Below are 25,415 nucleotides of genomic sequence, written 5' to 3'. Positions count from 1 at the left end.
CCTTCCGGGTCCCAGACCCAGCAGTTAATAAAAATTGTCCTTGACTCGGTTTCCTTCCTGTGTTGAAGTCCTTCACTTTACAGGCAAAAATTCTGATTGAATTTTGAACAATGACTGTAAAAAGACATTGAGTCAATCCATGTCCGCAATATTTTTCACGTTTACATTTCACGTTTCTTACTCTTTCATTTTTATAAGACCGCGTCCTTTTTCCTACATGATGTGTCAATGTAATTTTTCCATGGAAGTATATAAATTGTGTACGGTGCATAATGTGAAAAGAGTTGCCTCTTGGTATTTGTGCGAGTGCAAGTTGTGCGTGGGTGTTTATAATGGGCCACAGTTGAGAGCTGTGGAGTTCAGGCCAAAGGCAGAGCAGTTTGTTTCAGTGTCTGTCAGTGGGTCAAAATAGGCTTCAGAAAGCATGCTCATTCAATCCTTGGTCTCTCTACCCTTTGTAACTCTGATTTTCTTTTTTTAACGTGTGAGACACACAGATGTCGAAATACTGACAGTTACATTTAAAGAAAATGCAGTGCTTACAGATGAGTGGGTGCATTATGTATGTGTGCTAGTGGAATGGAGAAGTGTATGAGATGCTAGGATGTAGGTGCAGGGGAGAGAAAAGACGTTAGTGGAAAGGAAAGTGATTAAGGTTTTCAGAAAGTTATCAAACAAAGGGCTTATCTAACTGAGAGGCTGCTGAAGACGGTGGTGTAAAGGTGAGAAACAGGAGTGATTGAGACGCTCCAAAGGTCACTACGCCTTCCAATGACCTTGGTAATGTTTAATTCAGTCTCCTAATTTCGCAATTGAAACATTTTCCATTCTTATTACCCACAACAAAATTATTGTTGTTAGTCACTAATCTGACACAGCTAACAACATTGGCAGATGTCAGGCTTGTTTTAGCCGCATATCTGTTATTGTGTAACATGTCTGCATATGTATGTATCCAACATACGAAAACTCACCGAGAGCCTCAGTAGTAGATAAGGGTCACTTAAAGTGCTAATGATTTGGCTGTAGAATGTAACTCCTAAGTATACTGAAATCATGAAAATGCCTCCCATAAGCAAACTAAAAACTTGGCAGCTATGGAGAGAGTCATTCTAGGGCAAATGGAGTGCCCAGAACCCATGGATGGCTTAAGGTCCTATGGGGCAGTGTGCTCCGAGGCGTTTAGAAGCAGAGCACCTCGCACATTCACACTTAAGTGCCATTCCATTTATGGCACTTTGCACCAGTTTTAAGATCTTCTTCGAGTTTGTCGCTTATAGGGGTGTAATTTGTGATATTGATGAGTTTCCCTAGTAGTCATTGCTTGATTTTGATTACAAGAAAGTGTCACTCATGGTCATTGAAATGTCACTCATAATTGCACTGATATTATGAAAATGTCACACATAGCAATCTGAAACCTTGGCAGCTATGGAGATGGCGAACGAGGCAATAATTAAATTTGCATTCCTAGTTACAAGGCTCTTCCAGGCTATCTTCTGCATGGGGGGCATCGGGGTGGGGGGGCGGGAGCAGCTGCAGACACAAAGTTCAGAGGTCCCTTGGACTCTTTGGTGCGACAATGGGTGAATGCTCGTAACTGTCTGTCCTCGCTCCAGTACCTCTCTAGATAACATGGGAAACACTTGGCATGGCTTCACATAGGGACAGACACCTCTTAGAAATATAATGTCATGACTGCCAAGCGGCCCGCTCCATCTGAGACACGGTCAATCAGTGTAAGACAACACTTTGCATGTAGGGAGAGGAATGCCCAGGTGTGTGACAGGAAACACAAAACTACCCGCCCTGTTTGCTAATTGGATTGAACTACCTGCAGCGTCACACATCTTTTCAGAATACTCCTGTCGAAAATCAGGCAATAGTGAGAGAGGAGAGGGGACTTTGGATCCAAATACTCAAAAACATACCTTCCTGTAACAGTAACTATCAAGAGAAGTGCCAATATCCCCTAGAGGTCATGACCTTCACCCTTCGTTGTAGACAATCCAGGCTCAGTGGGCCCTTCAGACCTTTGGGCCCCGGTGTCACTGCACCTGCTGTGCCCGATGAAAGCTATGCCCCTGCACTCCCAGCGAATATTTGTGAATTCTGTTTGGGGGAAGATACTGGGAGACACCTATACTAGGATTCATGGGTAGACACACACTAACATGAGAAAACACTGGGAGACGCAAACACTGGGAGACAGACAAGGGATGACCCTGAGAGACACAAACATTGAGAGACATGGATAAGGGAAGACTCTGGGAGACACAAACAGACACTGGGATACACAGAGAAGGGAAGACCCTGGAAGTCACAAACAGACACTGTGAAACACCTGCACTAGGATTCCTGGATAGACACAAACACAGGGAAATACTGGGAGACACACACAAGGGAAGACCACCTAGGGAGACACAACCACTGGAAGACAGAGGTAGACAGACACTGGAATACACAGCCACTGGGAGACACTAACAGACACTGGGAGCCACAGAGAAAGGAAGACCCTGGGAGACACAAACAGACACTGAGACACCTGCACTAGGATTCATGGATAGACACAAACATGGGAAAACGCTGGAGATACAGACAAGGGAAGACCCTGGGTCACCTTGATGCAAGAAGAAAGGGGGATTGTTTTACAAAACATGCAGGATTGTTTTGTATATTGCTGGAATGTGATTGCTTTATTATGCACTTTGAAAGTAATTGCACTTTTTCCTTTGCTTTACCAACTACAGTTTGTATAGATTCTGTAATTAGGTACTTGCTGATATGGTTTGTTTTTATTCTACATTCTGTGCTATTTATGGTGTTGATTGCACTTGCTTGTAATGCGTTGGCCTTAAATCTTGTAATTAGCATTGCTTACAATAGAAATGATAACTTCAAACTGAGAAACAATTACATCAATGTTCTGAAACATCCAAGCAGTTTTTATCCTCAGCCTCTTGCTTGCCTGTTTTTGTCCTACTTACTCATAAAGACATGATGGTAGAAATTGAAATTGTTTCCTTAGTTGACGTTATTATCATGCACAACGTTTGACAGTCACAAGTGTGTGGCATGCAGATAATTTGCATTTATTTCTCTTGGAGTTGGCAGGATAATGTTTTATAGCTTGTGTACTCATGTATATTGTCAGTTGAGTCTGTGAAATTGCAGGTTTAGGTTAGACTTTCAAAGTTTCAAGTTTTGACCGTCAATATAAAGTCAGACCCTTCATGGTTGTTCTTTGTTCTTTAGCAATAGGCAGTTCCTGAGATAATAGGATTGCTCCTCGGCACCCGTGAGGGTCTCAAGGCACTGGGCAGAGTGGCATGGGGACTGATGGGCAGAGAGATGTCCCACCTATAGGCATTGATACACACACAGAGCAACACATCTACAGGAAGAAATACATGCATATCTTCATACAGGCACCGTTTCACATAAACAAACAGACATGCAGCTGTCATGTACACAGACTAAAACACATATGGCCAGCCATGCACACTGGTTGACATACCAATCAACATAGAGGCCCCAATGCACACATACGTAAAGGCAAACAGCTTCCAATGCAAATAGACTAAGAGACACAAAGGCCCTCATGCACAGAACCCAATATACATACAAATGCCAATGAATACAAGCCGTCTTACATTTAGGCACACAATTCCATGGATTCATCGCATACAGCCACCCATGCACACAAACTGGTTGCCCATGTACACAAAGCAAATACACAGTGACAGTCACACATACACACAGACTTACAATTACTCATAAATAAAGACCATCACACGTACTGGCACCCATGCACACAGGTGAAAAAAGACAGAGACTCCAAGCCCATAGAAAGAATAGGTCTGCAGGAAACTCCCCGCACACAGACACCCATGAACAGTCGACAACACAGATACAGGCATCTGAACACACAGGAGCATATATGTAACTCGCAGAAAATACACATAAAGGTACATCTGGACAGTACTATGAGCATGACGACAGATCAGGAGATGTGACTTGGATTGTTGTAGGTATAACTAGAGTGATGCAGGTGTCAAGTCCACTTGAAATGTAGCTCCTTGGTCCCCTGGTGACTCCTAAATGATGCCCCTGGTGTACTAATCATATTATTGATCCCAAATAATGTACTAATTTATTCCTCTTAAGCACATAATTGAAATATTGATCGACACTATTTACCATTAAATTAGAAATCCAAAGGACATACTTTGCGTAATTTATTAGCTAGTTGAGTTGCCTGTATTTAAGTTTTCTTTTCTTTTATGTTTCAATACATAGCTAATTTGGAAATTCCACTCCTATTAGAAATTGACTCATTGTGAATATTTGGATGATGTGTCCAAAATAAATGTATCCATACTAATATGTATGCAAATATTATTTTAAATGAATCATAAACCTGCCCTGTCTTCATGTGAAAAATTAAAGTTGCCCAAAAACAAATTAAGTCCCACAAAGGAAAGTGATACCTTTCAATTTCTCTCTAAGTAAAAGAAATGTGAGTATTGTTCAGTATTGTTCATGCAATTACACGTGTAGCTGAATGCTAAGTTACTCTGTGCCCCAACCTCCCACCACCTTGCTGATAGGGATTGTAAATTTGAAATGTACATATTTTATACCTTGGCCTAGTAGGTCCAGAATGTTTGATCATGCTTCTGGATATCCTGAACATATTTGTTTGCCCCACATGATAGTCTGCAATAGTGTGTTGAACAAATGGTTACCGATATAAATAAACAATAATGTACTGTTTTCTTACTTCCTCAGCTCGTGAGCATATACGTTATTGAATCTTTATATAATCTGATAAGTTGCTCACTGCACAAAATGAGGCGTTCATATGTGAGTGGAGCTACGAAAAGGAAACAAAAATCTGAAGTAAAACAGAAGCTTGCAAAGCTTCAAAAAGTAACTTCATTTTTTCCAGTACAATCAAAATGTTGTACTGATAATGTGGCGCAGTCACAGTATGAAGGAGATGATCTTGTTGCTAATGAGCCAGTAAGAGAATATACTGAGGATGTATCTGCTTCCACTTCCTCTAACATTATAGATTTACAAACTATTGCCGGAAATGCTTCTCAGAGTATAACAGATGACAGCCAATGTTCACAAATTCCACAACCAACAGCAGTGAGCTACGCAACAGATCCTGCCTTATGGAATCCTATCACAAACGAAACACGATCATATTGGGTTCAAAGAGGGCCTTCAACCTGTCAAAATCGAAATAGTGATTTTTCCAGTTCTGCTCGTGTTTATCAAATTGGAGAAAAGAAACACAAGCGGAGTTTATCCGATGCTGCTTTCAAGCAGCAACTGCAAAATGGGGAATTTGTAAGTCGTACATGGCTGTTATATTCTCCTTCACAAGGAACAGTGTACTGTTTTGCTTGTCGTTTGTTTTCTAGCACAGATTCTGCCTTCAGTAGATCTGGTTTTAATGACTGGAAGCATGCAGCCCGTTGTATTTCTCAACATGAAGCTTGCCCTGAGCATCAAAAATGCATGTTAATATACACCACCCGTCAAAAAGAAACTGGTAAAATTGATTCTGAATTAGAGGAACAGATAAAACATGAACAAATATACTGGCAGGGTGTGCTGAAAAGAATTGTAGCAGTTATTAAATTTTTAGCAGCAAGAGGTATGGCATTCAGAGGAGAAAACCAGATGATAGGATCACTGCACAATGGAAATTATTTGGGGATTTTAGAACTTCTAAGCCAATTTGACCCGTTTCTTGAAGAACACATCAGGAAATATGGAAATGCTGGAAAGGGCAATCCCTCATACCTATCAGCAACAATTTGTGAAGAATTTATCACATTAATGAGCAAGAAAGTTTTCTCTGCAATAATATCAGAAATAAAGGAAGCAAAATATTATTCTCTCAGTGTAGACTCCACTCCAGATGTGTGTCACATCGATCAGTTGACATTCACAGTGAGGTATGTAAAGGGTCACGTACCAAAGGAGCGTTTTTTGGAATTTATCTCCATTCATGGTCATGGGGCAGAGTATCTTGCCGATGTTGTAGTGAAATTCCTAGAGCGGGCCGGTATTCCATTATCAGATTGCCGTGGTCAGTCATATGATAATGCATCCAATATGTCTGGTCAGTATTCGGGCTTACAGGCAAGATTGAAAGAGATCAACGAATTTGCTGTTTATGTGCCATGTGCTGGCCATTCTTTGAACCTGGTGGGTATAAAAGCGGCTGAGTGCAGCATGCAGGTTGTTTCTTTTTTTGACTTTGTTCAAAATTTGTACACTTTTTTTGCTGCTTCTACTCATCGTTGGGATGTGCTACTTCATTCTGTAGGCCCAGATCACAAGGTTGTAAAACGCTTGTCTGATACTCGATGGTCAGCTCATGCAGATGCCCTCAATGCATTGTGTGGTGGCTATGAAAGAATTAAAGCTGCTCTTGATTCACTGACAAATGATCACATTCAGTCAAAAGATACAATGCATGATGCACTTAGTCTCCTTAAAAAAATGGACAAGCTGGAAACCATTTTCTTGACCATTCTCTGGAATGACATACTGATGCGTTTCAACGAAACAAGCAAGACTGTACAAAAAGAAGATGTTAACCTATCTGTTGCAGTCAACATTATCCAATCTTTGAAGTCTTATGTCCAAGAGTTGAGAGACCAATTTGATGACTATGAATGCAAGGCAAAGGCAAAAGCTCCAGATACTCATTACAGAGATTTTGGAAAGCGTACAAAACAACGAAGCAGTAGACAAACTCGGTTTGAAGGACCCTCTAGTGACACCGTACTTGAAGGGCGGTACAAATTTAAAGTAGAAGCATACTTACCAATCATGGATGCTCTGATTGATGGTTTAACACGGCGAAGCGAAGCATATAGAGACCTAAATAATCGGTTTGGCTTCTTTACAGAATTAAAAAACATGAACACCAAAGAAATCGAAGGGTGGTGTGAAAAACTTGCCTCTTTGTACTATAAAGACCTGAACAAATCTGATCTCATCAAGGAATGCCAGCAGTTCAAACATTATCCTGTACACAAAAATGAAACAATTTCAATGACTTGTCTTTACAGGAAAATAAAAACTGATAAACTAGAGAACACTTTCCCTAACATTGAAATTGCACTGCGAATATTCTTGTCGATGATGGTCACAAACTGTACTGGTGAAAGGTCCTTTTCAAAGTTGAAGCTCATAAAAAATGAGCTACGTAATCGAATGCTACAAGCCAGACTCAATTCTCTGGCTCTGCTGAGTATTGAGTCAGAAATGCTCCAAGAAATAGAATTTGCTGATCTGGTTAATGAGTTTGCTGCTAGCAAATCCAGAAAGAGATGCATAATTTAAGTAGTGTCTTACAGGTGCCTAATATTGTACAGAGATGCTCCAAGGTTTGACTTAGAAGCTTTATTTTGCAGAAACACATAATGACATTTTTGGTATTCATTGAATCTAAGTAAATATTCATAGAAACACATTTACTTTCCTTTTTCTAAAAATCATCTGCATTAAGATGTTTGACTTCTACAACCTAAACTGCACTTAAAATACCCCTGGATGCTCTGGAATCACAGCACATTGTGCACTTATAGCATTGACATTATATGACAAGAAAAACTGACAAATGGGAAGAAGACCCAAGAACAAAATCACTTTGAATAATGTTCGCAAGAAAATGCCAAAACCGTATTCTATGTGACAAACAGCATTGTCAAAATTCAAGCCAACAGCATAGAGTTCTTGTACTCAATCTTGCCTATTTCGTCCTTCTCCAACTATGAAACAATCAAAGAGAGCCTGACCCTTCAGGAAAACAGCATGGATGCCTTGCAGGCATCTCCAAGACTGAGTAGACCAGGAAAATGGTAAATCATAAATAGGGTCCATCTGAGCATCATAAAAGTATTGTCAGCAGTTCACAAAAGCCTATAACTTTCTATGGTCTATAACTTTCTACTTATCATTGAAACTTCATTCAAGCCTTTGATACAGGCAGCAAACATTGCCTTCAACAAAACTTCCAAACCCAGCAGCATTTATGTTCAATTCCTCAAAATTAAAATAGAACTCCTTAACACAATTACTGCACAGGTCAAGTGTAGGTAACAAGATTTGCAGAGATACAAGATGAGGTCCAACAAGGATAATTGCTCAATCATGTTCTGTTTAACCTATGAACCATGATGTATATGATATCATCCAAACAAACACCTATTGCACAGAACACGTTGAAGAAGGTTGAACACCACTGCTTTTCTGTATTTATTACTGTTTGCTGTCAGCCCATGCAATAAAGTTCGTCCCAGAATCAACATTGTTAAGGCCTTAAACAATTTGAATTTCACCAGTAAAATGTTAAAGGTGATGTTCTGAGCATGTCTGAGGAAAGAAAGAACCAATGTTAACAATAGAAAGAAGGTAAGAAGAACAGCACTGAAAATAGTAAATGCATAGAAAGTTATATACCTCAGGCTGAAATGAATGAAAAATAATATCATGGAACAAGACATTGATTGAATCTAGACAGGTGGATACAGAATTTTGCTAGAAAATGGGACAACATCATTCTGGCCTACTTCAATAATGTTATATGTGATACTTAGAGTGACTGAGAGAGTGGTCTAGCACAACCAGACGGCCCCACTGATCTTCATTTGTCTTCGGATGTGGATTCAAGTAACATAATCACTATAAAATGTAATGTAAGTAATTACAGCTCATTTTTCTTCTTTCTTTTACTGTTTCATACATTTTGAAAGTATCATTAAATATTGCGTGACATAGCAAGGGTGTGAATGAACGTAAAATGGACAGTGAATTCAAAGTTATTGCGAACAGGGGCCCCCAAAATATGTTTGGCCCAGGGCCCCCAAAATCCTTAAAATGTCCCTGGAAATAGCATACCTTACTGCCCATCATCCAGCTCGAATTCAAACTATATTGTTGGTGTTCTTCTCCAAAATAGATCATCAATTGCCGCAGGTCAGGTTTGACCAGATAAGTCATTTGACCCACGTGCTCGTGAAGCGGTACCCGCCGCCAAACTGCGTCTTCTTCCTTTGCGATGTAGCTCTCATAGCTCAGCCAGGCGATGGCAACCTTGATTATGTAAAAGAAAGTAAAGAAGAAAAATCCTAACTGGATGCGCTACCTGTGCCTGAAACAGGAATTCTTCAGATCTCTGCCAAGTGGGAAGTGTTTTACTTCTCTAAGCCCTGTAAACAGGCAGGGACGCTTTGAAGAAGGGAATTCACAGTCACACGACATGAAGGGGTGGCTGGCTAATTGGCCTGGAGTGTTGCAGAGTGTGGAACAGAAGTCAAGACATTATTTACGAACCAGCGTAAACCACAGGTTCTTTTACTGTTTTCCGACCTAATATTTCACTCAAAGCAGCAGCAGGGATCCCGGGGTCATCCAGGGCGAAAGAGGGGACCCCCGCAGGCAAGGGCGCCGCAGCTTGCGCAACTCTGTCCACGCGCAACTTCTGACTGCATCAGCCCCTCACCCACTGACGCCGCCATCTTAGGGCGCCCCCCGCACAAATGATTAAATATTTCATTTAATTCACAACCAAATGATAAAAACTATTTGATTTTAACAGAAAGGTGAGATCTTATCTAAATTTAACTAAAGCCACTCATCGTCAATACTATATTATGTTTGGTTCACTTGCACTGCTCCCACGAATCAACTGAAGGATGCTAACTTAATTTTTTATTTCAAAGTCCTACATATGTACAGAACGTTATAAAAATCTCATACATTTTGCTTCTTCATTTATTTACAGTTTATTTATATGTTAATATTTTTAAATTTTGTAAGCAGTCACAGACCCCCTGAGTAGGCCTCACGTCCCCTGGGGTCCCATGACCACAGGCTAAGAGCCAATGCTGAAGAGGATGGAATGGACCAAAACCATAAAGGGCTCAGATTGACTGGGCGCTCTGTCACTGAGGCTGCTGAAGTGCTGCTCTGGCTCCGAAGATTCTGGGTGGAAGTTTTGTAGAGGCTGGAGAATCATGAAACAAGGGAGGATCCTGATTCCCTGAACAGTACTGCCAATGTGGCTGCCAGGCTAGGCAAGTCCTTGGTCGTGGTCTTGTAAGGGCTATGGCAGTGGAACATCAGGAAGAGTGATCATGATTTTTATTTTCAGAAAGTTTATCTTAAACTACTGAAGCTGATGTCAGTTACACTGCATAATCATTGAATGGACAAACCAATTAGCTGATGACACAAGCTAGAATAGTCCTAATATTTCATACATATCTGCTATAGTAAATAAATAAATAATAAGTATATAAAAAGTGATGGATGGAATGCTTGAATTAATCTCAGCCACTGCTAATTACTCGGGCCGCATCCTAGTCCATCATTTTTTTTCACATTATGCCACTTCAGTTTGGATCGAGCTATATGCAAATCAGCTCCAATGAGAACAGTCCAACCCCAACTGGCAAGCCAGGCCTTCCCTGAACCTGGAGCACATGCAACCCAGGACGGTTTTCGCCCAAAACACTTTAGACAACGTGGTAGCACCTCTCTCTGATAACTCATCCTTATTTTATTTCTACAGTCATTTTTATCGCTCAAAGATCTCCCATCTGGCTTCCCAGTCACATCCTCATGTTTTGTTTGGTTTTGAACATCCACTGATCTTCCTTCATCTTCGCTGATGATCAGCTCTACTCTCTCATTTAATTTTAAAGGCACAACTCTATTCTTATTCCAAATCCTACCATCAGCTGTCTTTATGGCATTATGAAAAAACGTAATTACTTTTTGTGCTTTAGTAAACTTTGACCATGCTGCACATCCCACAGGTGCTTTAATTTTCACTACATCCCCTACTTTGACCTCTACATTTCTAACATTCTTTCTTCTGTCAAAGTCTTCTTTCCTTTTTAGCATCAGCCTTTCCTCTTGACTTCTCCAGTCTGCAGTATAATTTAATTTTATGCCTTTATCCCAATGTATCCAACTTGGACACAAACAAGTGTTGGGCGCTCTCCCCTTAAACAGTTCAAATGGAGTCTTCCCAGTTGTTATGCGTGGCGACAGTCAGTACGGAGTTACCCTCACATGTAGCTCCTTTTTCCAGTCTAAATAGTTCACCTGGGCAAACTGTATACTTGTCTTAATATATTTGTTAATTTGCTCAATATTGCCATTCATTTCTGGTTGGCACAGTTTTATTGAGTATTACCATATGTCTTTAGATAGTGTTCCGTTTCCTTACAACAAAATTGAGGGCCATTGTCAGGCAAGGTACTTTTCGAAAAAACACTCCTTTTTTAAAGTTCTCTGCATGAACTGCATGATGGCAAAAGATGAGATGTCCCTGACATTGTGACCTCTACCCAGCATGCGTAAAGATCCATCATTACTATTAAGTAAGGTGTGAGATGCTCACCTTGCAAGGGGCCCACAATATTAATGGACAACTCTTCCAATGGTTGACTCGGTAAACTCCTACAAACCATGGGAACTTGATGAGTCTTCAAAACCTTATTACTACAAGAGAATTCCACACATTTCCTAACTGCCCGCTCAATCTCCACATCCATTCCTGGTCACCAAAAGTTGGCTCACAAACTCTCCTTTGTCTTCACAATTCTCAGATGCCCTACATGAGCCTGTCTTAATAACTTGTCTTTCAAACTTGTTAGAGGAATCAATCTGGTACCACTTAGCAACAAATTACGATCTACAGACAATTCATCCTTAATCAAATTACACACTTTCTCTAGATTCTTAAACTTGCCCAGACTCGTAGCATTTATCACTTGCATCAAAACCTTATCATTCTGCAGTTCAAACTTCCATTCCTCCTCAGTTACAAGCATGAGTTGTCTCACACACATCTTGTGTGACCTCACATACATTCTCTTCTAAGTCTCACACCTCATTTTGTTTGCCATCTGTTAAATCCTCATTTATCAGTCTTGAAAGGCAGTCCACAGTAATATTTTTTGTGCCTGACAGAAGAGTTACTTACCTTCGGTAACTATATATCTCGTAGAGACACAGTCTAGCCTCAGATTCCTTAACTTAAAATATCTCCCCAGGCGTCAGACTGGATCCAGAAAATCTTTTTTCCCCAGCAATACCTCTGCACACCTGAACGTGGATTCGCCCGGCTCCATCCTGACGTCGTCCACGGAAGAGACGTCAATGGAGCCACATAAGCCACTCCCGGCGTGCTGACGTCAGTTGTTTACAGGAAAAGTTTCCACGCCACAACGCGGGGTGGTGCACAAAACTGCAATAGCATAAGAACAGTGTGTGTTAAAAAAAGAACAAAATCCTTGAAAAAGCACCCAGTACCCAGAGGGACTGAAGGGAACTCACACAGTTCTTCCTGCGAGCAAGGGCCCAACAAATTCCCAAGCTATGCCCCACCTCAAGGGAGCAACGACTGCGGCACAAAAGATATGACAAGCCAGGCACAACTTGTCACCACAGGAGGGAAATTAAAAGAACCACATTATTGAAGCAACATGTTGCAAGACAAGTGACTAGTAGTGAACGACCACTAGAAAATTCACTACACACACCCTCCAGAGACTGAAGGACTGTAGCACCAAAGAGAACCCAACCGACTGCCAGAGAAAGAAGGCGGCATAGGTGTGGGCGGTGAGAGGGAATTAAAAACAGAAGAACTCCACGCGTGAGGAGCTCAGGTGGAACAACATGAGAAGGTAGTAAAAAGTATAGACCTGAACCACCTTAAAACGTGGACGGAGTTGAGAGCCAAAGGGCTCGAAAGCCGAACCACACCCCCTGTGCCAAAGTAAGGTGTGAGAACATGCCATCAACCAAACACTAGGACGGAGGGGAGTCCGAAGGGCCCCATGCAGAACAACACACCCTACCCCAGAGTGAGGTGCGAGAGCACACCTCCGGAAGACCAAGGCCACCAGAAAGTGGGGTTAGGTGGAAAAACACCATACGAAAAGGCCTTCGAGGAGCGGGGAGGATAGGCGGGCGTTAAGCAATCTGTGGCTAGACTGTGTCTCAACCAGATATTTCGTTACCGAAGGTAAGTAACTCTTTCATCTGATAGAGACATCTAGCAGCAGATTCCTTAACTTGGAATAGATACCAAAGCCATACCCCATAGGAGGAGGGTCTGCGAAACAACCACCAAGTTCCAGGGGAACATATACATCAAGAGGCTGACGAAACACAGTGGGAACCACAATGCCAGGGCAACTGACATGAGACCCAGGAAAACTCCATAAGGAAAATGAACAAGGGACGAAAAAAGACACCAAAATCCGTTGAGGGATGGTGTGAGATCTCTTTTCGTCAAGACACAGGTGAAAGGAAATACAGAACTAGAAAGGTCAGTGCCAACGTAAGAAACAATTCAGTGACTCCGTCCCTATGATTCATGAGGAACGAAGCTCCAAAGGGGCAAAATAACATGACAACGGTAGAGCATACCGCCTGAACATACACCATAGTGGGTGTCAAGAAATGAAAACAGTGGGCAGTCCGAAGACTGTCCGGCTAAGAACAGGAGCCGCAACAGGAGGCCTGTGTGTGTAGAAAAACACACATCAATTGTGTACCCCCTAGGACATGTGACAACAGTGGCAGGGCCAAACCCAGAGTCTAGTGCCAACAGAGACAGAAGAAGCACCATCGAGCAAAGCGCAGTAGGTAGGCATGCAGCCAAACGTACCAAAGGTACCACTGTGAGGGGATAACCTGCAAAGCCAGGAACACATAGAGGACTCTATCCCGAAGGAGAGAGTGAGCAACAAGGCCTGAAACTAGGGCATAAAAAGAACCTAGTATGCGAGCACCCCCGTGGCGTGTAGAACTTACAACATAAACACAAAGAGACAGGAATGTTGCCACACCTACAGGAATTGACGAAACCCTAAACAGGTGAGTCGCTCAAATGGTAGCACTGTACCGGTGTATGGCATAGCAGTCACAAAACACAGAAAAAGCAACAGTACTCCGAGGGGGAAGAAACCTGGTCTCCCGTGAGGCAAGCGGAAACATAGACAATGATACCGCCAGTAAAGGAGTGAGAGAAGGCACAGACAGAAGCCTGTCACCAAAAAGCATACACTGCCATAGACCAACACCATCTACGAACAAAGAGAATGTAGAGAAGAATACATGCACAGTAATGCTACCTATAAACCAACTGTGCCAGAATGGGAGTAAGAACTCACACTCAGAAAAACAGCTGGTGGAGAGCCCATCACCAGTACTACAAATGTGAGTAAGAACACATACCCCAAGAAACTGTCGGGGTGGATCACAGATCCGGTGTCAGAAAGTCATATACATGAGCCACTCCTTGAAGAACTAAGAAACATGCACAGGGCAGGAGCGAACAAACCGGACCCCCTGTCCTGCAAGAAGCAAGGGACTGGAGACCTGGCTAGGGAAGTGGGGTAGGAGGCATCGCACAGCTGAGACAGAGTCGGCTGGAACTCCCCTTGCCCTAGGCAAGAACCCCGGCAGGGCATGAGCCACAAGAAATGATGTAGAGCACAAACTGTGTGCACCAATACAACAAGTATTCACAGAATATAGAAGAGACTGTTCCAGAATGGAACAGAGGGACCTACCCCCCAGGGGCGCATGTCCACCTGTAGACAGGCAAGACAGGCACAGTGAGGCTGCAAGAACATGCCAGGATAAAACAGGCATGACAAACCCCCAATGAAATAACGGGGATGTACTACGCATCAACCGTAGACAACTAATTGTAACCCCAGTGGGCCTCACCAGAGGAGACATCCTACAACGGTAGTAAGAGTCAACGTGCGGCAAAACTTCCTGGGTAAGGAAGAGTAGCAATATAACAGCCAACCAATACCCCACATAGGGCAAGCCACAACCCTACCAAAGAAGGGTCCCTCTTGAGATAAACTTGTATGTAGAGGCTCAAAAGAAAGGTAAACACAGCTTAACCAGCTGTACCAGAATAAGAAATAACACGGCTGAACAGCCACACAACCCAGAATATCTGAAACTCGTAACGGGTAACAGAAAAGAAAGTGATGGCACCGTCACGAAACCAAAAATCCTCCACGAGGATTAAAACCTGGGAAGACAATCAAACATAGCGAGGATGCGCCTGACCTCCGAATCAGTATGGGCGTCAGAAAGAGTGACCCCCATCAAATGGTAGATCTCTAAGCCGCTCCTGAACACGCTCTGGGAAAATACCATTGTACAACCACACATGGCAGTGCATGGCAACCGACCTGGCCATAGCCCGACCCACGGAGTCAGTAGTGTCCATGGCAGACCGAACCGAAAATTGCGCCATATCATGGCCATCATGGATCAGGCGGGCCAGATCATCACAAGAGTTCTCCGGCAAGGTGGGGAGAAGCTGCTCCACAGAGTCCCAAAGGGAAAATGTAGCCCAAGCAAACACACACAACGTGTTGAGGGACTGGAGTCCCGAGCTGGTGGATGCAAACACATCACGGCCACATAACTCCAACCACCGAGACTCCCGAGTGGGAGGATGCAACGGAACAGGAATGGTAGAGAGAGCTGCCTGAATCACAAGTCCTCCAGCCCCAGGATGGAGGGTCAAACAGGCGGGGTCATCAGGAGCCAGGCGATGGCGATGTGCCACAGCACGATCCACGTGGTCCCCTGAAGAGGGCCTCGCCCACGTCTCGAGAAAGATGTCAAATAATGACTCTGCAAATGGCTCCATGTCCCCCGCGCCCTGGTGGAGAAGATCCAGCAAAGGCTCTGAAGGTCTAAAGACTGAGGGCAGCTGCATCCTCAAAATGTCTGCAGCCCTGCAAACAGCCCTGACAAACATCTCACTAGCCTCCGTGGCCCTGCAAGGTGGTGACCGCAAGTCATCAGTAGGTGATGGACGCAAGCTAATCCAGCCACTTAACTGAGGCTCAGCAAAAGGAGGCCAATGCCCCACTGGCACCCGCTCCGGAGAGCATTGAAATGACTCAGGGGTGGGGAATCCAGTGGGACCACATCCTCCACTGATAAAGCCGGAGATGGTATCGGTGTCGAACGGCGTAACGGCGACGTCGACCCGGTGTCGGCGACCCCCGAAAAGGTCTTGACTGGCTGAGTGAAGCAAGCATCGGCGACGTCCGAAAAGGCCTCGACGGTCCGAGTAGAGCCAGCGTTGGCGACCTCCAAAAAGGCCTCGACCGTCCGAGTCGAGCCGGCGTTGGCGACCTCCGAATAGGCCTGACTATCCGAGTCAAGCCGGTGTCGACGAACTCCAAAATGCCTCGACCGCTGGAGTCGGACCGGCGTCGACTCAACATTCCCGAGGGTGAAACCTGCAGGGAGAGAGTGCACCAAAGCGGTGTCGTGCACCGTGCCGCAGTCACCTCCAACAATGCCGCAGAGAGCCTTGGAAGGCTGTGCGATGGCGCTGTGGAAAGGCTAGACGTCATGGGATGCCCCTGAGGGTTGCATCCCGACGTTGCGCGACTGCGGAGTTGGAGTCAGGGCACTCGCTCGGAGCCGAGGGTAAACCTGCCGGCGGAGTCCCAACCTGAGTCCCTACCCCCCTGTGGGGCCCAAAGGCATGCCAGGGAGTGGGGGGCAAAGCAAGAAAGGACTGCAGGGCCCTGCAGTAGTCTTCCATCTGAGGTCAAGTCGCCCCAGCACCCGGAAATCGGGGATATGCGGGGTCGGACTCCTGGGGGCCCGAGTCCGGCACAGACCAGGAGCTGCAGGCTCCAACATTTTGTCGACGCAAAGCCGACGACTTCCGCGACTTCTGTTTGTGCTTACCTGAGGTAGGCGAATGATGGTGACAGTCCCAGGACCTGCCCCGAACAGGAACGTCCTACTGTGAGAACTGGCGCCACGTGGACTTCTCCGCTGGAGAAGGAGACCTGTGTCGCGAGGGGTCCGTTCGGGACATCCAGACAGACAGCAGCTTCATGTGGCGTTCCCGCAGGGATTTTGCCCGCAGCTGGCGGCAAGCGTCACACTCCATGGAGTCATGGTGCTCGTGCAAGCACCACATACAGATTTCGTGAGGGTCCGTCGCTGACATCTGTCTCGAGCAGGACTGGCACGGCTTAAAGCCCGCAGGCATCGAACACACTGTTCCTTGACGCAAACAGGCGTTGAGAAGGCCTGAAGATAACAAAAACAGGCCAGAGGTATCACTTTCCCGGATCCGTGTTAGGACGCGGAAAAGAAGAAAACTGACGTCAGCATGCCGGGAAGGGCTTATGTGGCTCCATTGACGCCACTTCCGTGGACGACGTTAGGATGGAGCCGGGTGACGCCGCCTCCCGGCGTGCAGGGGTATTCCTGGGGAAAAAAGATTTTCTCCAAGCCTGGGGTAATATTCTAAGTTAAGAAATCTGCGGCTAGATGTCTCTATCAGATAGATACTTCACTCTAAACTTGAATTCTTACAGCACAATTATCCACCTTCGTATCCTCGCCAAAATGCAATCTAGTCTTTTCTTCTTATATATATCCACTAATGGCTTATGATCAGACAATACCACCAAATCAGTTCCAAAAATGAAATTCTTAAACCTCCTAAGTACCCAGAAAATTGCCCGCATTTTTCTTCTATCACTGAATAGTTTTTTTCTAATACATTCATTGTTTTGGAAATACAAGCAATTAATCTTTCTTGTCATTTGCTTCTCTGCGTTAACACAGCTTCCAAACCTTTGGAGCTGGCATCTGCAAGAATGATTGTTTTATCGCCTGGAATGAAGGCTTGTAATCACGGTGCCTCTTTCAACTCTTCTTTTGTTGCATTAAACTCCATTTCACGGAGCACACTTCACACACATTCTTTGCCTTTTTTTCAGCAACCATCTAAAACTCACAGATTTACCTACTAAGTTCCCTATGTACCTCCCATAGTATGCCACCACATCATAAAATGAACACCTCCATTGATTGTGGTGCCTTTAAATTTCTTATGATGTCAACTAATTCGTGCTTATGTTTCAAACCTAAGCCTGAAATCATGTGTCCTAAATGTCGTACTTCAACCATGCCAAACTGACATTTGTTTCTTTTCAGTATCAGACCTCTCTCCTTTAAACTTTCTAATACACTACAAACACGGACATTGTTTTCATCCACCATGTTAGCAAATATTAAAACATCATCCTGGAGCACTTCAGCCTATTCCAAATCCATCAAGGACTTACACATAAATCATTGAACCAGAACACAAGCAACCCATGACTGGTTTTGCCTTTGTTATGGGTTCATCTGTCGGGTAAAGCTTGGTTCCAGTGACACAGTGTGCATGAGACCCACGTCTGAGCATACCTGTCCCATTAAGGATGACATACTATAGTATACAAAAAATGATGGATGGAATGCTTTAATTAATCGTAGATTAATCTCAGCCACTGATAATTACTTGGGCAGCATCCCAGTCCAATATTATTTTGCACACTATGCCACTTCAGTTTGGACCAAGCTATATGTAAATAAGTATTGACCGTGCTCCAGTGGGAACAGCCCAGCCCGAACTGCCAAGCCAGGTCCCTCCTGAACCACAACACAAGCAACCCAGGACTGGTTTTGCCCTTGTAATTGGTTCATCAGCTGCATACAGCTTGGTTCCAACCACACTAATCCTCTCCTTCACAGCTGTACATGTCGCCCGCCCCGCTGCAGCTCCGCCGTCACCCCCGCTGTCTCTGCTGCTGCCGGTGATTCGAGGCCCTCCACCACCCGCAGGCTTCCACCTGCGCCTCATCCCTGGTGGCCAGTGGTGGCCTAAGGTACGTTCCGCTGCGCCTGTTACCGCGTTGCCTGTCTGCCCACTCCTTCCTCTGTGCCCCCCTACCCCCCGCTCGGCGCTTGCTTCTGTGCCCCTTCCTTTCTGTACCACTGACCTCTGTGCCCCTCTGACTGTGTGCTCTTATAATTGTGTGTCCCTCTGATTTTGTGCCTTGTATCTTCTGTGCCCCCTCCTCGAGTCCGTGCCCAGTGCCGGTCTCCTCACCGGTCTCGTCCCCGCCGCTGCCAGGACCCCGAGCACAATTCTGCGACTCCATCGCCAACCTCATCAGCACGCACGCACTGACCTCCACCGACTACATCCTCCTCGGAGACCTGAACTATCACCTGGAGAACAACAACGACAGCAACTCCTCCACCTTGATCGACAATCTCGCCAACCTCGGACTGAAACAGCTCGTCACGACGCCGACCCACATCGCCGGCCACACGCTAGATGCCATCTTCTCCTCAAGCCCCCCATGTCACCTTCAGCCACGCCTCCGAACTCACCAGGACAGACCACCACTGCATCCACTTCTCCTTCCGGAAACCCCTCACACACCACCGCACACTACAGATCCCCCGCCGCGGCTGGGGCAAAGTCTCCTAAGAACAACTACAGACAAGCCTCGCACTCAACCCTCCGACGAACCCCACCAACCCCGATGAAGGTGCACTCACCCTCGAACGCTGGATGAACGACTGCGCCATCACCGTCACCCCGCTGAAAAACCCCACCAGCAAAGACACCAGCAGAAGAGTCAGCTGGTTCACCCCGGAACTCCTCGACTCAAAACGAACCTGCCGGAAACTGGCACAGCGACAAGATGCCAGACAACTACACTGCCCACAAAGACGCCATCCGCAACCACCACCACCTCATCAGGACCGCCAAAAGGACCTCCTTCACAGACCGCCTCAACAACAACACACACAACAGCAAGGAGCTCTTCACCATTGTGAAGGAACTCTCCAACCCCAGCTCCAACGACATCCCACCATCGCAAGCCCTGTGCGACTCCCTCGCCACCTTCTTTCACCGGAAAATCACTGACATCCATGACAGCTTCAGACCCCGGACGACCCCTACAGACCACACCGCACTGAACCCACCGCACCCCACCGCTCACAACACCCTGACAACCTGGGCCAACGTGAGCATCGAGGACACAATCAAGACCATGGGAACAATCCACTCCGGATCCCCGTCCGACCCTCTCCCGCACCACATCTTCAACAAAGCCAGCAATTCCATCGCACCCCACCTGCACAAAATCATCAACTTCTCCTTCGAGACCGCCACCTTCCCTGAGAATTGGAAGCACGTAGACACAACGCCCTACTGAAGAATCCCAAGACGGATCTGAACGACCTCAAGAACGTCCGACCCATCTCCCTACTTCCGTTCCCAGCAAAGGTCATCGAGAAGATCGTAAACACCAACCTCACCCGTCACCTTGAAGACAACAACATCCTGGACCCGTCCCAATCAGGATTCCACAGCAACCACAGCACTGAGACCGCCCTCATCGCCGCCACAGACGACATCAGGATCCTGCTAGACTACGGCGAGACAGCGGCCCTCATCCTCCTGGACCTCTCCGCCGCCTTCGACACTGTCTGCCACTGCACATTACGCACGCGCCTCCACGACGCAGGGATCCGAGACAAGGCCCTGGACTGGACCACCTCCTTCCTCTCCGGCAGAACTCAGAGAGTCTGCCTCCCCCCATTCCGATCTGATGCCTCCGAGATCATCTGCGGCGTCCCTCAAGGATCTTCCCTCAGCCCGACGCTGTTCAACGTCTACATTGCACCACTAGCACACATCGCCCGACAGCACGACCTCAACATAATCTCCTATGCCAGGGGTTCCCAAACTGTGCGTCGCGGCACCCCAATGCGCCGTTAAGAGTAGCCAGGGGCACCGCGCACGATGTGGGAAAGATAACGTGTGCTGAGGAAGCTTCTCTAATATAATCATTGTAGTTGTGTGAATGTGCGTAATTAACAAATGATGCGTCTTTCCTGTCACAGGTCAGCTTGAAGGCATCAAACTTATTTAAATTACCCAGATGCAGCGCAACACACGGGGGAGTTACAAATGCCACCTGTGTAATCCCGAATTATGGTTTGGCCCAAGAGCGCAGGGCCGCCATACGTGCTTACAACATGCTTTCACGTATTCTCTGCTTACCCGCGCACAGCAGTCTGTCGAGCCTCGAGCGTTATTGCTGCCCGTGTTGTGCTGCGCCTCTTAGGACCCTCTTCTTCACAATTTACACAGGTTGGTTGTAATCCTCCTTGCTAACTTATTGCAAAGAAGGGGGACATGACAAACTCATGACCCCCAAGCAGCCCCTTTATTTATGCTGGCTGCTGTTCGTGACGTACTCGTACTCTACTCCTGTGAAAGAAACACTGCACCGGAATTTACAAGCCCTGGCCTAGTGTATGGAAACAGGTTTTGAATAATGTATGTTTCCACACTACTAGGCCAGGGCTTGTAAATTCCGGCGCGCTGTTTCTTCACAGGAGTAGAGTACGAGTACGTCATGAACAAAGTGCAGAAACAGCAGCCAGCATAAATACAGGGACTGCTTGGGAGGGGGGGGGGGTCACGAGTTTGTCATGTCCAGGCACGAACGGGCGCAGTTTGGCTTGCCTTTGCCACGCCTTCATGCTTCACGGCATGCTAGTTGTACATCCGCACATTGACCCGCTTTTTTTGATCGATAGGGTGCTTAGGAGGCAGCAAATGGTGGCCACTACTAACTATCCCTGTATAACGGACTAGCTAGCACTAGCAAACTAGTTTTGTGCAATTCTTTCTAGTTTAAGTCAGAGATAGTGAGTGAAGCTGTTGTCATACTCAGGAGTCATGGCCACATCTCAGTGCACTTCCAATCTGCAGTTTGTTGCCATATTCCTGCAGTATGCCACAATAATGAAAATTCAGCACTGTACAAACCTCTGTCATATAAAATAACAAAAACACCCATCCACTCATCCTCCATGGTAAATCCGTCGTAGACCGTTTCTGGAGGCCTTGAAGCCTGTTGGTTTCTAATCCAGTCTTGCTATTGGCCTGTGCTTCACTCTAGCTGTGCGAGGTTTTTGGTGGTGCGTTGCCTATGGCTCAGACCATCCCATGGGTCTTAAAGAGAAGGCTCTAAGGGTTTTTACCCTGAGTAATGCTCTCTAAGCATCACATTGCACAAGCACCTTTACCAGGTATTTGCCGAAGCAGTACAGGGCACTGGGACGGCTGCTTGATCCATGATCCGCTGCACCGATGAGGCAAGCCCTCCACAGGTACACACTAGACAAGCTCACAGCACACACTAGTCGTGGTCTCAACATGCACAATTCAAGCATACACTGCACACAATCCTAACGTAATGTGTCACACCCATTAAAAAAATCTCACACTGATTTGAAAGATTCACAGATCTGTGATTTGTACAGTAGCTATGAAGATGTGTGCACTCCTTCTGTACCCCCTTGTTTGTCCCCATCTCTCTCACGCACACATCTGTCTCACTATTTCCTCTTCCCCTTCACCTCTCTTTCCGCCCTCCCATCACAATCCACAGACCTCAATGAAATCAGCTAATTAAAAGTATATCTGTGCCATGCACAGGAGTCACCCTTCTCAATGCGTTGCTGCACAGCATGCCAGCCCCTACCCACCCACCTCACAGAAAACCAAGTCTGATTTTCGATTTATTTGAATAGAGCAGCTCTAGTAGCCAGAATGTTCGCCAGGGAACAGTAACTAGATTAGGAAGCGCTCGTCCGATCGACACGCCCAGCCCCACCTTCTGGTTTGTAATGGTTTTATCTCCCCTGAGAGAAACACTCTTACATTCTTCTTTGTCGTCTATATGAGTTGAGTTGTATATAATTTGTCATAACAGTGTTTATATGTATTCTTACACATTCTGGCTTTGATTCTGCCTTATGTATTATTACTTCTTGCTCCCTCTTGTATGTTATTATTTCCCAAGTTATGTGAAGTGCTCTGATGCGCCTGGGCTTTGTATGTGGCACATAGAAATAAATGTAATATCACGTCTCTATGTATTTTGTTTTAAACTTGCTTGCAATTTTAATTTGCATCATTATTTTTCTTTCATGGTTTCCATGCCCCCCCTTTCTTATGGGCATCTCTGAGTGGAACAGAGAACCACAGCTAGAAGAAGAGAAAGGGCTTTTGTAGGAGAGAAAAAGACACATTTTTAAATCTACTTCATCGACTTCATCCCAATTAATTTCAGGGAGAAAACTGGAAGTACTCCAGAGCTCGTGCTTACATTCTCCCACCAGTAAAAATAAAAGTGACATGATGGGGAGCCACGGCCAACTGCCAATTAGGTCAAGGGAGCCACAGGTCAAAAACGTTTGGGAACCACTGTCCTACGCCGACGACACTCAGCTGATCCTCTCCCTCACCAAGGACCCCCTGACCGCCAAATCCAACCTCCACTAGGGAATGAAGGCCGTCGCAGACTGGATGGAGGACAGCCGCCTCAAACTGAACACAGACAAGACGGAAATCCTCATCCTCGGGTCCAACCCCTCCGCATGGGACGACTCTTGGTAGCCCACGTCACTGGGGTCCCCCCCGGCCCCCACCGACCACGCACGCAACCTGGGAGTCATCCTCGACTCGAAACTCTCCATGACCAAACAAGTCAACGCAGTCTCCTCCACCTGTTTCAACACCCTCCGCATGCTCCGCAAGATCTACAGATGGATCCTGACAAACATGAGGAAAACAGTCACCCAGGCCCTAGTCAGCAACAGACTCGACTACGGAAACGCCCTCTACGCCGGAGCCTTGTCCAAGCTCATCAACAGACTACAAAGAATCCAGAACGCCTCGGCACGCCTGATCCCCGACGTCCCACACCGCGACCACATCACCCCCCACCTGAGGAGCCTGCACTGGCTCCCCGTCGACAAAAGAATCTCCTTCAAGCTCCTGATCCACGCACACAAGGCACTCCACAAAACCGGCCCAGCCTATCTCAACAGTTGACTCTCCTTCTACGTACCCAACAGGAAACTCCGCTCTGCTGACCACGCCCTGGCCACGGTCCCACGCATCCAGAGAACTACTTCCGGAGGCAGATCCTTCTCCCATAGCGCCGCCAAGACCTGGAACAACCTCCCCCTCTACCTGCAACAAACCGAAGACCTGCTGACCTTCAGGACCTGGCTCTTCGACCAATAGCAGCAGCTCCCCCCCCCGCGCCTGGAAACCCTCACGGGTATGTAGCGCGCTTTACAAATTATGTGATCGATTGATTGATCAGTAGCACAGTCATCTCGCTTCTTATCTATCCTTAATGAAATCAGGTATCGACACTCTAGAGCTGCGTTTGTAACTTTTATTGACAGTCTGAAATATTTTGTTTGTGTGGTCGTAACTTTTATTCACAATCTGCCATTATTCGTTTCGGCCACAGAATTTGTCCTTGATCACATAGCCGGGTGCCATTTTCCATTTCATTCTAAAGGGCACATGTGATGCAAAGTTTCTAGCCATGAAATAAATACTTAGGAAGTACTCACAGCATTTCATTGTTCAATCCATCAATCAGGGGAATAGTAAGCGCACTACTCACCCGTGAGGGTCTCAAGGCGCTGCAGGGGGGGAGGGGTAGCAGCACCTTTCAGTCAAAGAGCCAGGTCTTGAGTGTCTTCTTGAAGATGTTCAGGGAGGGGGCGCGTCTGATGTTGATTGGGAGCTCGTTCCAGGTTTTGGCCATGATGTATGACAAGGCTCTTCTGCCTGTTCTGGCTCTGCAGATGTGTGGGGTTTCGTGTTGTGGAGGCATTTGTAGGCGTTGGTGAGTACCTTGAAAGTGACTCTCTTCTCGACGGGGAGCCAGTGGAGGTTTCGTGGGTGTTGGGTGATGTGTTTGTGTCGAGAGATGCAGAGTATGAGTCTGGCTGCAATGTTATGTACGGTCTGGAGCTTGCAGAGCACAGACTTTTTGATCCTGGCGTAGAGGGCATTGCCATAGTCGATTGTGCTGGTTAGGAGTGCGTGGTTGACGGTCTTTCTTTATTCGGGGGAATCCATTTGAAGGTCTTTCGGAGGATGTAGAGGATGTTGAAGCAGCTGGAGGGGACGGTGTTGACCTTGTCGAGTCATGGAGAGGGAGGAGTCAAGAATGATGCCGAGGTTCCGGGTGTGATCCATGGGGGTGGGAGGGCTGCAGAGGGTGGTGGGCCACAAGGTGTTGTCCCATGCAAAGGGGGAGAGTCGGGGAACGAGGACCTCTGTCTTCTCCGAGTTGAGGTTCAGGCAGCTGCTGCTCATCCAGGATGCGACGTCCTTCATTCCTTCCTGGAAATTGAGTCTGATGGTGGTGGGGTCCTTGTTGAGGGAGAGGATGAGCTGGGTGTGGTCGGTATAGGATACTATGCTGAGTCCGTGCTGTCTGACGATGGCAGCGAGGGGGACCATGTAGATATTGAACAGCGTGGGGCTGAGCGCTGATCCTTGGGGTACTCCGTAGTTTAATTCCATGGGTTCGGAGAGGAAGGGAGGTAATCTGATTCTTTGGGTTCTTCCGGTGAGGAATGAGCGGATCCAGTCGAGGGATGTTCCTTGCATGCCG

At 46.2% G+C, this 25,415-nt stretch overlaps 1 protein-coding gene across 1 annotated transcript; it reads left to right on the top strand.

Annotated features, from left to right (window-relative positions):
* The first annotated feature begins 4,851 nt into the window (after window positions 1-4,851).
* On the top strand, window positions 4,852-7,374 carry LOC146856087 (zinc finger MYM-type protein 1-like). Its single transcript, XM_085651208.1, has one exon. The coding sequence runs from the start codon at window positions 4,852-4,854 to the stop codon at window positions 7,372-7,374; it is 2,523 nt and encodes an 840-aa protein (XP_085507334.1).
* The last annotated feature ends 18,041 nt before the right edge of the window (window positions 7,375-25,415 follow it).

This window comes from Triturus cristatus, chromosome 4_1 (assembly GCF_964204655.1).
Source record: "Triturus cristatus chromosome 4_1, aTriCri1.1, whole genome shotgun sequence".
Lineage (NCBI taxonomy): Eukaryota > Metazoa > Chordata > Amphibia > Caudata > Salamandridae > Triturus > Triturus cristatus.
The sequence above is the reverse complement of the archived record's forward strand: the minus strand, read 5'-3'. Positions and strand labels throughout refer to the sequence as shown.